Source organism: Gadus chalcogrammus, chromosome 6 (genome assembly GCF_026213295.1).
Source record: "Gadus chalcogrammus isolate NIFS_2021 chromosome 6, NIFS_Gcha_1.0, whole genome shotgun sequence".
NCBI lineage: Eukaryota > Metazoa > Chordata > Actinopteri > Gadiformes > Gadidae > Gadus > Gadus chalcogrammus.
This window is the reverse complement of record NC_079417.1, coordinates 16,412,022-16,427,799: the sequence shown is the minus strand read 5'-3', so window position 1 is coordinate 16,427,799 and position 15,778 is coordinate 16,412,022. Positions and strand designations below refer to the sequence as shown.

The 15,778-nt window shown below is 46.9% G+C and overlaps 3 protein-coding genes across 9 annotated transcripts in view; all 3 read right to left on the bottom strand.

The window, feature by feature from the left end:
* Positions 1 to 1,355: 1,355 nt before the first annotated feature.
* On the bottom strand, positions 1,356 to 3,716 carry LOC130384566 (uncharacterized protein C22orf15). Of its 2 annotated transcripts, none has more exons than XM_056592811.1 (5): positions 3,181 to 3,716; positions 2,899 to 2,985; positions 2,129 to 2,251; positions 1,740 to 1,814; positions 1,356 to 1,650 (listed from the first exon to the last, which is right to left on the bottom strand). In XM_056592811.1, exons 1-5 carry the CDS (start codon positions 3,203 to 3,205, stop codon positions 1,463 to 1,465), a joined length of 498 nt encoding a protein of 165 aa, XP_056448786.1. In that variant the 5' UTR covers positions 3,206 to 3,716; the 3' UTR covers positions 1,356 to 1,462. The 2 variants fall into 2 exon arrangements, with proteins under 2 accessions (XP_056448786.1, XP_056448787.1); XM_056592812.1 differs by having other exon boundaries at positions 1,454 to 1,663.
* A 135-nt stretch (positions 3,717 to 3,851) lies between these two features.
* On the bottom strand, positions 3,852 to 11,426 carry adora2aa (adenosine A2a receptor a). Of its 2 annotated transcripts, XM_056592809.1 has the most exons (3): positions 11,243 to 11,426; positions 9,057 to 9,794; positions 3,852 to 6,354 (listed from the first exon to the last, which is right to left on the bottom strand). In XM_056592809.1, exons 2-3 carry the CDS (start codon positions 9,392 to 9,394, stop codon positions 5,265 to 5,267), a joined length of 1,428 nt encoding a protein of 475 aa, XP_056448784.1. In that variant the 5' UTR covers positions 9,395 to 9,794; positions 11,243 to 11,426; the 3' UTR covers positions 3,852 to 5,264. The 2 variants fall into 2 exon arrangements, with proteins under 2 accessions (XP_056448784.1, XP_056448785.1); XM_056592810.1 differs by lacking the exon at positions 11,243 to 11,426 and having other exon boundaries at positions 9,057 to 10,026.
* A 2,915-nt stretch (positions 11,427 to 14,341) lies between these two features.
* The window catches only part of specc1la (sperm antigen with calponin homology and coiled-coil domains 1-like a), a 19,769-nt gene continuing 18,332 nt past the window's right edge, over positions 14,342 to 15,778 (bottom strand). For all 5 annotated transcript variants that reach the window (XM_056591459.1, XM_056591456.1, XM_056591458.1 and 2 more), the window contains 2 exons: positions 15,725 to 15,778; positions 14,342 to 15,455 (listed from right to left, as the gene is read on the bottom strand). The exon at positions 15,725 to 15,778 is cut by the window's right edge and continues 6 nt beyond it. In XM_056591459.1, the coding sequence (XP_056447434.1) occupies positions 15,366 to 15,455; positions 15,725 to 15,778 (144 nt within the window). In that variant the 3' untranslated portion in view covers positions 14,342 to 15,365. The remainder of the gene's footprint in view (positions 15,456 to 15,724) is intronic.

Genomic DNA, 15,778 nt, shown 5'->3' with positions numbered 1-15,778 from the left:
ATGTCACTTCGAAATGAGGAGCGTCAGGAGGGTGGAACTTAAAATAGATTTGTTGTTCCAACAATTGATCCTTGAAGGTTGGCCCCATATCTTGGAGAGCTTCCTCCAACCTTTTGTCACTAGGCTTGAAGTTTGTGCCTCGATCAGGCTGGATCACGAATGGTTTGCCCCGCTTTTCCCCCATAGACCCTTTCCAGGCCTTGATGAAGGAGCTTTCCATCATAATGATGAGGAGGAGCGTAGATAGAGGGTGTTTGGAGCCAAGGACAATTGGGTCGAGGATATCAAGCTCCAATGCGTTGGCTCGATGCAATCTCACTCCAACCCTGATCAGTTCTAGCCTGGCTCCGCCCACCTACGTACTTCCGCTCAATTTTAATTTCTCTTCAGTACAACGTCTGGGTTTGCGGTATATTCGCGGGTTTTCTCCGGACAAATTTTGCCGGCCCAATCAGCCGGCAAATAAAGGGAGTGGTTGAGAACAATGACAGTGAGGTTGTGCGCTATTTTGAGTTGTAGTCAAACGTTAGCGATTGGTTATCACAGATCCGGAGTGGCTCCGGGCAGATCCAAGAGTTTTAAACTCCAACAGACATCCGCCTTCAAGTGAGTTAACGTTTGTCAATGGAGAGAGGCCATACTCTCTGTGCAAATGAAATGAAGTATGGGAGTCTTGTTAGGACCAGGCTAGATCAGTCCCAGAGTTTTGTCAAACTCTGGGGCAAGAGCCAGTGCTTTAAGCTCCTCATGGAAGCTGAAAGAGTTTGTTGCAGAATGACTGTCTGCTGCAATGGACGTAGGACGTATGGACTGTGGTGGAATTTCTGGACCATGCAAAATGTCTGTGTAAACTGAGTAGGAATAAAGAGTCATCCGAACTTATAACAATTAGGCTAATTTCAATGATAATAAAACTACAATAACATACACCAAACCATAAACATATAATAAACATTATAATCTGAGGCCTAACATACAATCATCCGAGGCCTAATATGGGAGATCGCCCAGCGGCTCTCCAAGACTTCTTATACAGTGTTGTCAGGATGCTGAGAACAGCTCTGCCCTAATATAAAACCATATTATTGGTTAACCTGATGATAAACCTCCTCAGGATGTCATAAAGGGGGGACGTAACCGGTCCAGTCAGTTACGTCCGGGGATGTAACCGGTCAGTTGGATCTGGCTTCTAGACCTTCCCAAGGGTGTCAGGAAAAACAGGCACATACCAATAAATGACTGCTAGAGAAACAGAATGTGAACATAGAATTTTCCCATCACAGAACATGAAGACATATTAAATAAAATTAAATTTACGAATCATTCAGGAATGTGGCTGGACTTATTACGGAACGTTTGCAAAAATACAAGGTAAAACATTATGATGATAACACTTGAATATCTGGTGTTTATTTATTGGCTGAGACACGCTAGTCTTTGCAGACATGGAAATATAAATTGGTCAAAGCTTCAGAATGTTTTCACCATTCTGACACACACACACACACACAGACAGCAATGTTTCATTTGTTCCTCTTGTTTCCTGATATGTTTTTGCTCTTTGAGTGTGCAGCAGCAGCAGCAGCAGAGGCTTCCTTCTTTCTGAGTGAAGAGCCCCGTTTGTCACGTTCCTTGCTGGGGTTTGACATTCTGTTCAGGATATCTGGAACAAGTTAGACAAATATCAGGCTGTGTGTTTACATGTAGTCCCATACTAGTGCAGAAAAAGCGACGATTACCTGCTAACTCTGGATGGCTCTTGCTCAGGTTGTTTAGAAGAGACTCATATTTCTGACCCTGACTTTCCTCACACCCTAGAAGGGCGGAATACATTTGTAGAAGGAGAGTTAAACCCAAGAGGAATCTTAAATAATTGGATTCCTGGATGAGATTAGAAAGAGTTTCTTGTATATTCAACAATGGGTTTAAACGTAAACATTTTACTTTTGACTAGCCTACACCATTTATTGTAAACATAGCATAGGCTACAAGGACACATACATGCTAACCCTAAAAAGATCAGTGCTTGGCAGCAAATGTGGTCAACTGTAGTGAAAAGACTCCAATGAACATAATTCATTCATCTATATAAGTATGCCATATAATGCCATTTTGATGGAGGACTCACGGCACACTCTCAAGAGGACGTAGGAGTGCCTCTCTGTCAGCAGACTGGCAGCGCGGGCTGCACTCTGCTCCTTCTCCGACAGGCTGGTCACCTGACCACACCTGTCCATCAGGTCTACACAGTCTGAAAGGCACAGGTCAAGGGTCACATCCACAGCTGTCCATCAGGTGTACAGTCTGAAAGGCACAGGTCAAGGTTCACATCCACAGCTGTCCATCAGGTGTACAGTCTGAAAGGCACAGGTCAAGGGTCACATCGAAAGCTGTCCATCAGGTCTACACAGTCTGAAAGGCACAGGTCAAGGGTCACATCCACAGCTGTCCATCAGGTGTACAGTCTGAAAGGCATAGGTCAAGAGTCACATCCACAGCTCTCCATCAGGTCTAGACAGTCTGAAAAGCACATGTCAAGGGTCACTTTCACAGCTGTCAATCAGGGCTACAGTCTGAAAGGCACAGATCAAGGGTCAAATCCACAGCTGTCCTTCAGGTATACAGTCTGGAAGGCACAGGTCAAAACACATGGCACTCATCACTTGTTTTTGTACTTGACTTTAATTGGTACCGATTGACTCTTGTCTTGTTGTAAGCATGCCACTGCACAGACAACACAGCATGTAGGAAAATAAATACACTGACCTGACTCTCCTCATGAAATCTGTTCAATCCATGAAGAAAACTTTGGGTGTCATCATAGCGTGATGTTGTGCTATCTGTACAGTAGTGGATGTATAGATAAGTGAAGATGTACAGACCTGATTGATGGCTTACCTTTCCTGTCAAGTCCACACCGTTCCTTTAAGTCATAGATAAAGTTTATCAGCTTGCAGTTGAGATTGAACAGTTCCTGCCTGCTGTCTGCCAAGTGCAACAAGGAATTCAAAATGTAAAGCCACAATTTGTCACACTTGCATGATGTTACTGCAAGTGTGACAAAAATGATAAATATAAGTCGATCAACAGTTAGTACGCTTGACTTTCCCAGTAAAGAGTGACATTCCTAAGATTTACATTTCAAAATAGCATTTATAATGTCACCATTGCGTTACTAACCTCCAAAAAGCACTGTGACAAACATCTTCCAGAAGAAAGGTCCTTGTGTAATTCTACCTTCTTCTGCCACTGTGGCTACAAGGAGTCCTTAAGCAGCGCTATTCCAGAAGCTCTAACAGACAGGACTCGAACAACAAAGGAGGGGGTGTTAAATCTTTGTTGACAGCTCCATTCTGTACTTGGAGACAGAAAACATAAACTCTGAGGAGAATGGGCCTTTCCTTGCAGGCAGACGGTTGCTGTGCTGGGGTTGTTCAGGAAGCCAAGACACAATAGAAGCGTCTACTTTATATGTGCAGACATTACAAGCCGTGCACAGAGGGCTTCTCATACATCTGCCGGTCTGACGTCATCTCTGGCCTGCTGCTCTTCTTCCTGTCTCCTTGTATCCCGATTCAATGTGAGGGGACGGTGCGGTCCATGTGGGTTTCCATGGAGTCCGTCCACACACACACACACACACACACACACACACACCATATTTTTTTTAACAGAGCAGACAGTTTCAGCTACTGGATAAGTGCGAGATGGGTTATTGTATGTTCAAGCTTAGAAAATATTGAATTTCAAGTTTTGAATTTCCTCTGTGAGGGATATGCAGCAATTTAAAGAATTCCTACAAAATAGGTCCCTACAGGGTTGGTGTTCAAAGAGGACTAATAAAGGGACTAATAAGGCCATAGTAGACGAGGCTGGTGCAGCTGGTCCTCTGCTGCTCTGGGAGCCCCTTGGAGAGGTCACCCAGAACATAGGCGGCCCCTGGCTCTGGGAGGCCCTCGGAGAGGCCATCCAGCACACACTGGGCCCATGGCCCTGTAACCTGGACTCAGGGGGATTCTGATATAAAGCTGGGAAAATAAAGAGCTCCAGAAATGGTCTGAATCCGTCTAAGTGGAGCCCCTCCTCCAAGGGTGGGGGCACCTACACCGTGGGTCCCCCCAACTCGTGGATGCTCCCCATGGTGGGGGCCGGGCCCATTCTGAAGTGGTAGACGAGCGCTAATGAAGTATTTACTGTAATTCATAACGAGGACCAAATCCAGAAATATGCAGTACTAAAAAAGGATTTTATTTGTAGACTTTGGATTGGGGCCCGTTCTACAACAAAAGTAATTAAAGAACCAGATGCTGTTTCAGATGGAGTTTGAACACTACGAGATATACAACAAATGACCATGACAAATGTTTTTTGGGTTGAGAGTCCCACATATCCACAAACACACCGTAGCGTAATGCTATTGGTTTCCTTGAAGCCTAACTATCTCTCATAAGTGATGATCGAACTCAACGGCCTTCCACAACAAGCTCCACGCACCACCGCCTCGCCGCCATCACCCCGTCTTCCTAACCTCGAGGTCATCATACTTTCAGGCACCTCGGCGTCACGAAGGGACCGGTGCCATCGTTGATTCTGAGTAGAACCTTAACGTTGTATTTGGCAAAAGCATAGGATGTGACACCCGTTTCCCATTGTTTCTCCCCGTTCTTTTCTTAATTTAGCAACAGTGAAAAAATGGCATAGATAATGTTCAAGATCACATAACAAATATAACCACGCTTAAGGTAAAAAATAAATAAAAAGGTTTTAGCTTCACTGGCTCGTTAAATAGCTGCATTTGGTCTGAAAAAGTTGTGCATTCTCACTTTGTGGAATAACAAGATAGTTGACAATTTAATGAATTTTAGCTGTGTTGCTCATAAATGAAAATGTCCTATTAATAAGCAAAGATTTAAATCACATAAACACAGAGCAAAAATAAAACACACTTTTTGCAGCTAACTTTGGAACATTTCACACCTTGTTTAAGCTTTGTACAAAGCTAATGTCAGTCATTATTCTTGATGTACCACATTTTAAAATGCAACATATTTGTATACCAGGACTTTGATTCATAAATAAGGGTTTGGGCTCCAACTGCGGGCCTGAATGTCACCTTTAAAGACTCTTGAGTCTCTTGGTAAAATGGAATCAACATGATACACAAACGACAATGAAGTACTTGGAAAGACCCATCCACACTCCTGGCATAATTAAAACGCTGCTACACAGACCACGAGTGCGGTGATCTGCCTGACCCCCCTGGATCAGGAGGCTTTAGCTCTTTCCTCAAAGCAGATGGACCTCCGCGGCCTCTCCAACAGCGATGCCTCCTTTACAGGGTAGCCGTTCTGCGTGTCTTTCGCCTCCTCAGCCTCCCTGCGGTGGAGATCCAGGCATTGCAGCTGAATGTCTCTGGGGAGGTGTTGGTTCCTCACGGACCTCGCCGGGCTCCCTTGCAGCGGGCACGACCCCGCCGGGCCCCCCTGCAGAGGGTAGGGCCCCGCCGAAGGGCCGTGGGGGGGGACGGTGGCCAGTGGGCCGTGAGACCTGGCCGGCGTCCCAGTGCCCATCGCGGTGATGGGGCCCAGGCAGGGGTAGCCGCTCTCACAGCTACTGCTGCTGCTCCGTTCCCCCGGGCCGTCGGCCTGCAGCCGGACGGAGTTACGCACGCCGCTGTGGAGGGAGCCGGCCAGGCTGCTGCGGGCGGAGGTGCGCATGCTGCTGCAGGCCTCCAGCCGCTCCCCGCGGCTCAGGATGTAGCGGCGGATGATTCTGCGGAAGGTCTGGCGGAACTCACGGATGCGGTAGGCGTAAATGAAGGGGTTGACCACGGAGTTGCCGTGAGACAGGAGGATGGCCACATACATGATCCAGGCCGGCGGCCTCGCGCAGTCCGGGCAGAACAGCGTGAAGCAGTTGATGATGTGTAAGGGCAGCCAGCAGACGGCAAACAGCCCCACGATGATAGCCAGCGACTTAGCGGCCTGCACCTCCTTCTGAAGCGTGGAGCCCGTTTTCTCGCCACACGCGGCCTTCAGCTCCATCAGCTTCAGCTGGTGGCGGGCTGCCATGAAGATGCACAGGTAGATAGCCAGCATCAGCAGAAGAGGGATGAGCACGCAGGCCAGGAAGTTGAAGTACACCATGTACTCCATCACCACCACATCCTCAAACATGCAGCGCATCCTGCCCGGCGGGCATTGCGAGCCGGAGTGGTTGGTGTGGTTTTGGTTTGCTTCATCGTCATTGAGTCTGTGCCAGCCCAGCATGGGTGTGAGGCCGATGATGATGGACAGCAGCCAGCAGATGGCGATGATGCCCCGGGCACGCTGGCCCGTCACCAAGCCGTTGTATCTGCAGTATGATTAGAAAACACGAAACAAAGACGTACAATAAGAAAACTGCGTAGGGAAGGGTCAAAGTGCAAAGATACAGCCATTACTAAGCAGACCATTACATTACCATTACCAGACATTGAAATACATTGAAAATACATTGAAGGACACTTGTGGCATGTTAATGCAATAATTTGGGGGGAATTCAGTTGAGCTAAGTAATTTAATTTGACATAATGTAAGATACCCAACTCGTGTAGGATGCCCTCTTGTCTACTTTCAAGACTCCAGAAAGTAAGAGTTTGGATGGATGGTCCCAGTGTAGTTTGAAAAATGCACCCCCTGCCGGCGACTTTCATTGGTTAATGCTGCAATTTTGTCCCGCCCACGGACGATCTGCTTCATACGATTACGAATCACTTTTGCTCCACTTGTACCACATAGACGTGCTGCAAAAGTGTCCGCAAGAAAAACCACAGCTGAGACTCGTATCAGCAGATTGAAGCAGTTGTATCGATGGACTTGTGCTCGCTCATTAAAATGCTCATTGAACATAGCGATCTATTTAATTTCATTTGTGAGGAAATATTTCACAGAACTTCTGATGCATTAGTTCACATCTGGTTTTACGAATGCACAAATGTTGTGCATGTTCTCAGATTATGAAACACACGTTTTGCACCTACTGCGCTGTAATGGTTGTAGCAAAAGTGTCAAGTGCATGACTCTTTTTGTGATGCACACTATAGGATTTGTGCACCTGTAACACAGACTTGTGAACTCGTAGACCCTATTTAGTGTTTATAATGGTAGAAAAAATAATTACGAAATCAAATGTACTGTTACACATTTGTGACTTTAGAGTACACATGCAAAATAAATATTTAGGACTTCAAATTTACTGTTTCACATTTGTGACTTTAGTGTACGCATACAAAATCTGCAGTTACAAGTGCTAAAGACTTGTGCTACAATAATACCTTCATATTAAACCACAGCCATGTTATTTTGATCTCTAGTCAAGATGGCTGTCACATCCACCCGATCATAATCCCAGACCTATTGGTGAAAGTCTGAATAACCAGTCCAGTTGAGCAGGTATGGCTAAACCCTGACTCCCTAAAAGAAGGATGGACATTTTACTCACAAATCAACAAGACTTGTTTAGACTGAGGCGATATTCATGTTAACTGAAAAATACACAAGCAAACACCGAAAACCAGTTACAACTTATATATAATAAAAATATAACAATGTGACTGACTAGGAATAGGCTGACAACCAAACCATTATATTGTAATCACACATGAAAGCTGAATGCAGGTCTCAAAATAAGGCTCACTTAGCGAGCAGGCTAACTTCAAACAGAACTGCTAACATATAATCCAACACATACAGCAGCCTCACCAATAGAACAATCATCTCACCCTAGAGCCATCACCACTAGAACATTCATCTCACCAGTAGAAGAGCCATCTCACCAGTAGAGCATTCACCTCACCAATAGAAGAGCCATCTCACCACTTGAACATTCATCTCACCAGTAGAAGAGCTATCTCGCCAGTAGAAGAGCCATTTCACCAGTAGAAGAAACATCTCACCAATAGAGTAGCCATCTCACCAATATAACAACCATCTCACCAATCTAACATGCATCTCACCAATAGAACAGCCATACCACCAATAGAACAGCCATATCACCAATAGAACAGCCATATCACCAATAGAACAGCCACATCACCAATAGGACATCCATCTCATCACTAGAACAGCCATGATAATTTACTTTCTTGGCAACAACTTTTATAACATTCTGTTTGGTCAAGATCAAGGGAATGGAGTAAAACTTTGTGTCCTATTTATATGGAGCCCGATATAAGAAAAAGCATATTTGTACTAAATTGTTTCTCTCTTCCAGACAGCCCTATTGTGCTCAGGGGCCCTTAGGCGTGTCCATGATTGCCCGTGGGGTAGAACGGGCTCAGAGAGCACCTTTTCAGGTCATTGGTTGCTGGAAACATACAGTTCATCTTTGTGATTTATTGGACTAACCCACCCTATATTGTGGATGTTTCCTCAGAGGAGAGTCTATTTCCAGACGCTCTGTTGTGGAGTGTGGGATTGCAGCTGAGATGTTTGGCATGTCTCCATCACATTCTTCACATGTTAAAGTGCAGAGGTTAGGTGGACGTGGATACGTGAAACAACACATGATTGCATTGAGGGGGCAGCACTTTCACTTTCATGCACGTCGATGCCAGGGGTAAACCGCTACGTTGATGAAAGTTGACAAGGTGACAGGTCGTCTTTTCCATGCTGAACATTTTTGAGTGTTTCAACTATTTTGCATTGTTGTTCTAAGTGCAAACCAAAAGGAACAAGTAGAGTGATAAGCAAGCATGTTGATTTGACGGTACGGTTGAGTTCAAGCAATTAAGGATAAGGAGTTTTCCTTCTTTGCCCTTCAGAAACACTGGCTGATGCTGTGTCTGTGCAGTCCAGACTATAAGTATTGTGTAAGTTTAGTATAAGTATGTTTATTACATCATTAATGACGCTTGGGTTATGCTGAAGTATCAGCCTTTTGCCAATCTGAAATGTTAATGTAATTTCATGTTAACTAGAACCCTGTACATAATAACTTCCACTTAACGAGTAACCAGTATGTGTTTACTTCCTGGCACCTAGACCCCCATACGTATTCCCCTTCCTTGCACTCACCTGAGAGGCATGGTGATGGCAATGTAACGGTCAATGGCGATAGCCAGCAGGCTGAAGATGGAGCTCTGAGTGAGCACCAGCACGAAGCAGGCCATGAACAGACAGCCGTAGAAGTTGGAGCAGAAGCCCAAGCTGATGAAGATGGAAAAGGGGATGGCCAGGACGCCTACAGCGATGTCCGCAACGGCCAGCGACACCACAAAGAAGTTGGTGATGCTCTGGAGGTTGCTGTTGAGGCCCACGGCCCAGCAGACCAGCACATTGCCCAGCACAGAGAAGCCGGCAATCAGCAGCTCCACGACGATGTAGCTGGTCTGGGCGGCATTGTCTTCAGGCATGATGAGGCAGCGGGCGAGGTCGCAGGGAGAGAAAGCCTCTTCTCAACGGTCATAGCTGCGGCCCCGGGCCAGCCCACAAACCTCAGGAGCCAGAGAACCCAGAGACGTCCTACCCTCCTCCGGACGGCAGGTCCCACAGACAGCGGGTGGGTCACTGATCCTCAGAGCTCCTCGCTTTGCTTCTCTAAGACGCGAGTGTGGTGGAGCTGCGCAGGAGGGGCAGAGGAAGCCGTCAGAACCTTGTGGTAGAGGTCCAGACACAGCACCGGGTGGCCTCCATTCTGAGTCTGTGTGATCATCTGCCGTCTCCGGTCCTCTTGCCCTTCCTCCTCTCTCGACTCTTCCCATGAACTTCTGGTCGGCTGAGAGCGTGCCAGGAACGGGCCTTCGTGTCATGCAGCTTCAGAGAAAGACCAAAAGTGGAAAGAAAAAACAGAGACACAGGAAACGCTTCAGCAAAAGAGGAACTTGAGTTGCGCGTCAATATAGGCAATCTGAAGATAAACCCATACGCTGTAGCGTTGCAAAATGAGGAAACGTCGACGTACTGCCACCTCAAAGCGTCAGTAACAGTAACATGAATGACATGGTAATGGTAGATATGGCACACAAAATAGTCAACATACATTTTTCTAAATTTTAAGTTCAGTTTGATTTAGAACCGAAACATAGTTAGTGGTGTGGGCTGACCGTGACAGACGCTGAAGGGATATAGGTAGATATAGATATAGATTTGATATAGATATAGCTATAGATATGCCTCAGCGCACAAATGTTTGTATTTATCATTATTATGACGCAAAGCGGTTCGTTTTACAAAATACATATTCGTACAGATGTGACATTCCGGATATATTGGCCCCTAGACAGAGACCAAAGTCTACATGTTTCGTCTCTGGGGGCCAGCAGCAGGGTTGAGCCACATTCAGCAGCCCTTGACATGAGGTAGCGGGGGGCCAGAGCTAGCGTTCTTCTGGGAGCAACTGGAATTTGATCTGTGCTGCATTAAGTTAATGCAGTAATCATTAACCCCTGGATCGCTTACTGGTCCTGATACACACGCTGGACTGCACCTAGTTACCCCCCATGCACCTTCATTCACTGTGGGATGCAACCCTAACCCTACACACATTCAGAGATAGGACTAGACCCTGAGCTGTTTGCACTTCAACAGATCCCCATTGAAGGGTTTGGCTCCACAGCTGGTGGGCTTCCCTGCCATCATCATGTTAAACAGCCGCAGCGTGTAGGTCTTCTTTGTAGAGCGCCACTTTAACCCTAACCCTAAGCCCCGGAGGCACAGGCTTAGCTTCACTAAACAACAGTGAGCTCTAGTGGTGATCATGTATTTGACACCATAATATCGCCAGCTAGAGAGCGCACCACATCGCCTCTAAATTCAACATAGAGGGAGCGCCCAATTGTGTTTATGTGAACTTTAAAGTGTAACCCCCCGTTGTTTTTACTGCACACTGCGACCCAGGTGAACGGGTAAAACCGGCTTCACGTCCTTCTACAGGAGATCAGGATACCCAATCTTTGTCAACTCGGTACTTCAATATATATATATATATATATATATATATATATATATATATATATATATATATATATATATATATATATATATATATACACACTTTGTATATATCTTTTAAAGCTTTTCCCATTCAACAGTGTTCGACACCGGTCGAGTTAGATGAATGTGTAATGTTATGTTATAAGCAAATAGGCCTTAATATCGAAAACAAATTGTACAGATATCTTTATTCTAAGTTAGTACATCAAATGTAAAAGTTTACTTTACAAATATGGTTTTCATCATTTCTAGTCTATTACTAAGCCTACCTTTTCTTCACCAGTACTTCATCAAAAAGAGACGAGAAAATGTGTAATAAAATCCGCCACCTCAAATTGTGACCGACTGTCCCAGCAGCCTGGTTCTTAATGAGATGCTGTGACGCTCTGCTCCAATAACCCGCTGCTGCTCACCCTGTTTCTTAATAAGGTGCTGTGACTCTGCTCCAATAACCAGCTGCTGCTCAGCCTGTTTCTTAATGAGATGCTATGACTCTGATCTACTAGCCCGCGGCTGCTCAGCTTGTTTCTTAACGAGATGCTGGTGCTCAGCCCGTTTCTTCATGAGAGGCTGGTGCTCTGCCTGTTTCTTAATGAGGTGCTGGTGCTCAGCCTGTTTCTTAATGAGATCCTGTTGCTCAGCCTGTTTCTTAATGAGATACTGTTGCTCAGGCTTAGACTGAGAACGTGACGCTATTATATATCTTGACGGATTCGATATTTTCATCCTGAAATCTATTAAACGTGTGCAGACGTGTTGAGCAGACCGAAGTCTTTTCCACTCATGATTCATCTTTCGATTTCCAAGAGCGACCGTGTCATGCTTATCATGCGTTAGAAAAACCAACATCTTACCTACCGCATATCAGCAGAGGCTTGACGCCACACCCATAAACTCAGTGAAGGTAGTAAATTATACTGAATTTAATAAGGTTGAAAATGTGAAATATGTAAATAAAAAAGTATTGTAGGCATAAACTGATGAAATAAAAGATTATTTTTTATGTAAAAACAGGCCTGACTCAAGGAAAGTCGAAAATGCAAACTCAAGGAATACTTCCTTCAAGAGGAACTTAAACAACACCTTTATTTCAAATCGTCCTTTATTATTTCCAAGAAAAAAATAGCAATATAAATAAAGGAACTGCTTGTTTCACCTTGGATAATCATAATGTTGTGCACTTAATAGCTTAGTCCCTTTGAAACGCTCTCACTGTGATCTCCTCATGGATCAAGGCACCGTGGGCCGAGCAGAGCCAACAGGAGGACCTCCGCTCTGCATTAGCAGGCAGTACAGGACGCTGGCCTCGGGGGTTTCACTGGAAATGTCATGGATTCCTCAGAGCATTAGTTATAAAAAAGAAAAAAGCAGAGTTTTCACACCAACAATCACCTAAATCACATTAGTTTCTCTCTGCACTTCAAACAAAACACTGATTGGTTTGTTTTCCCGGCGACGGTACCTTTTGGTAAAGTAGAGGTTGTCCACTTTGAATGAGCTCTTCAAAAAATCTTTGTTCTGTTCAACAGCTCTATTCCAAGCTCGCCAATACCAATGTGTTGAAATGTTTTTTTTTTACAAATTATATATATATTAGCATATTAGCATATTCCTTCAGAGGCAACAGAATGTACGAGGAAAAAGTGGTTTGGCGCACGTTCCCAACTAATGACACGTTGATGAAAGGCGACATACAGTAACCAAGCAACCTCCTAGTATTGCCACTTTGATCATACCTCCTTAAATACATCACAAAATTAATACATATATACACGTCACTTTAAATGATCGGTGGATGAATGTCTCTCCGGCTTTGATTGTGAGGGAGATTCAGGACTGTGCTTCTGAATGGATGGAGGAGTCGTTATATTAGTTCCATTGACCTTCCAGTCCCCCCCCCCCCCCCCCACCCCCGATCACATGGAGCTGGAACCAAAGGCCCCCCTCCAGCCCCCCTAGAGGCCAGGAGACATCAGGTCTCGGTTTGTACAGAGAACATCGCTGGGAGTCTGTGACATCCTAATCCCTTCCTCCACAGCTCTCTCTCACCGAGGTGTCGCTCATAACCCCCACTAGGGGGTCTGCTGCTCTGTAAGGCCCCGGACACTCACTAGGGAGGAGGGCATCGAGGACAAAGACCTGTAACGGGGCTTTGGAGCGACGCCGGTGTTTGTCCAATGAGGAGGCCTGGTGAGATGTGCATCCAGTTTGTGAAAGTGTGAGGATACATTCCCATTGGTTCATAGTAGAGGGTAAAGGCAGTCAACGAATACAGAGAGACGGTTCTGTCAGTGCAGCTTGTATGACGGACTCCTGTGCAGAAAACACAAGAAACACAGCTGCCACCTTTCTGGGTGGGCTGCATGCCAATAAATACGATGAGTTAGTAGCAGAGGCACAAGAAGCAGGGGGTGGATAATGTTCCTTATCTAGGTGGGACCGTTCAACACCGAGCCAAAATAAAGAGTTCAGATATTTATAATCATACAAAGCTATCTACCAACCACCGAAGTAGGCCAGGAGCCCAGTCCAGCCCACCGCTCTTCCTATTGCAGTGTGTGTGTGTGTGTGTGTGTGTGTGTGTGTGTGTGTGTGTGTGTGTGTGTATGTCTGCGTGTGTGTGTCTGCGTGTGTGTACGTGTGTCTGCGCGTGTGTGTGTGCTTGCCTGTGTGTCTGTGCTATATGGAGGCGTTGGGGGAAATCTAGATGTGTGACCTTTATAATATAATAAGAAAGTGACTTTTATAACGAGTGATAATGAAGCTTAATCCCCCCTTCCCCCTTGGGGCCGAGCACTAAGAATCTGACAGGAAACAACAGACCAGTTCACAGAACAGAAACACAATAACCCACCCAGGGAACAATATCAATAACACTATTATTGGCAAGCAAACCTAGAATCTAAATAATGAAGTCATCATCTTCTGTCTGGTCATGTGTGTGGGGGGGTCTGGTCCTAGGGGGGGGGGGGGGGGGGGGTCCTGCGTGTAGGGGGGGTCTGGTCCTGTGTGTGGGGGGGTCTGGTCCTGGGGGGGGGGGTCTGGTCCTGTGTGTAGGGGGGGTCTGGTCCTGGGGGAGGGCTGGTCCTGTGTGTAGAGGGGGGTCTGGACCTGGGGGGGGGGTCTGGTCCTGTGTGTAGGGGGGGTCTGGTCCTGGGGGGGGGGCTGGTCCTTTGTGTAGAGGGGGGTCTGGTCCTGGGGGGGGGGTCTGGTCCTGTGTGTAGGGGGGGTCTGGTCCTGTGTGTAGGGGGGGTCTGGTCCTGGGGGGGGGTCTGGTCCTGTGTGTAGAGGGGGGTCTGGTCCTGGGGGGGGGTCTGGTCCTGTGTGTAGGGGGGGTCTGGTCCTGGGGGGGGTCTGGTCCTGTTTGTGGGGGGGTCTGGTCCTGGGGGGGGGTCTGGTCCTGTGTGTGGGGGGGTCTGGTCCTGGGGGGGGTCCTGTCCTGTGTGGTACTGGCCCTATGTGCCGAGCAGAACGATGGCTGAAGTGAACTCTAGCTCTGTGGTGGAGCTCAGAGGTCCGTCCTATCACTGATTGACCTCTTCAGAATGCCCCAAAAACAACATCAAATGATGGGCCTGTAGTAGTCCCGGCTGTTGATCATCAAGCCATCCTCAAATCATTCAGACAACCTGGTACGTATTTGGCAAGGCACAGAATCCTGGCTCCTAGCTGAAGGTCTCATTAAGGACTGGCTCCGTAGAGCGCCTCCCTCCCTGCATCCTGCAACGTGTTGACTCAGGCACTTGATCAACTGGACTGGAGCCTCTGTGACCACACAGGAAGACTGAAGGCAAAAAAAAAAAAGGCTGTAGATATTGATATCCATCTGGGTCATCCCCGAGTCCTCCTGCAGTTTCCCCAAAACATTCAAGAGGTATTCAAACTCTTGGAAGTGTGTCAAGTAATGTCTCCAAGATCCAATGGAAAGGTATTCCTCTTTAAAGATCGGTCTGTGGAGGCATCTAGCGCAGGAGGAGGAAGGTGAAGAGGAAGGCTGTGCTGGGGACACGTCGCCGTGTTGAAGACACTTTAGTCTAGTTTGTCTCCTAAGGGACACGTCCTGAAAGCAGAGACGTTCTGCAAGGCTTGACTAAACAATAGGAATAATAGTAATCATAATACTTGGGTTCCCCAGAGACGATGGTGTAGACGTGTAGCGGATGTTCCCACAGAGCAGGGCCAGCGACCACGGCGCCGTCAGAGTGTGTGTGGCCTGGGGACCCCCTCAGGTCTCTGTTCCTGTTCCTAGTGGAGCCCCTCTGCCCTGGTAGCGTAAGCAGTTGAAGCTAACCGAATATACCCCCCCCCCCCCCCCCAGCCCGGGCAGCGGGGACAGGGTGGTGTAGTGCAGGGGGCTGTAGGGTCGGTGGACGACTCAGTGCTGAGGGGAGCTCAGGTCTCAAAGTACTTGTAGATAGCCGTCACGTAGGTCATGATGCTCTGCCAGTCAGGCCTCTCCGAGCGCACCATCTCGTTGAGGTCCTGCAACAGGAAATGACACGCATGAGACAAGTCACCGCTGACACTGATGCTCATTATATGCATGCTATGACAAAGAAAAGTCCTTCACAGATAAGCTAAAAAAACGTTTTGGCGGGGACTCCTAGTTAAGAAATTCAGAGATTTCTAACTTCTCTGGCTCAACGTGTTGCCTCGGTGTCTCTCTCTCCCCGTGTCTCTCTCTCCCCGTGTTTCTCTCTCCCCGTGTTTCTCTCTCCCTGTCTCTCGGGCCACGCGGACATGAAGCTCACCAGAGTGCATTTGATTCCCACACTTTCAGCCGCCTGGAAGGCTAGAGTGAAGTT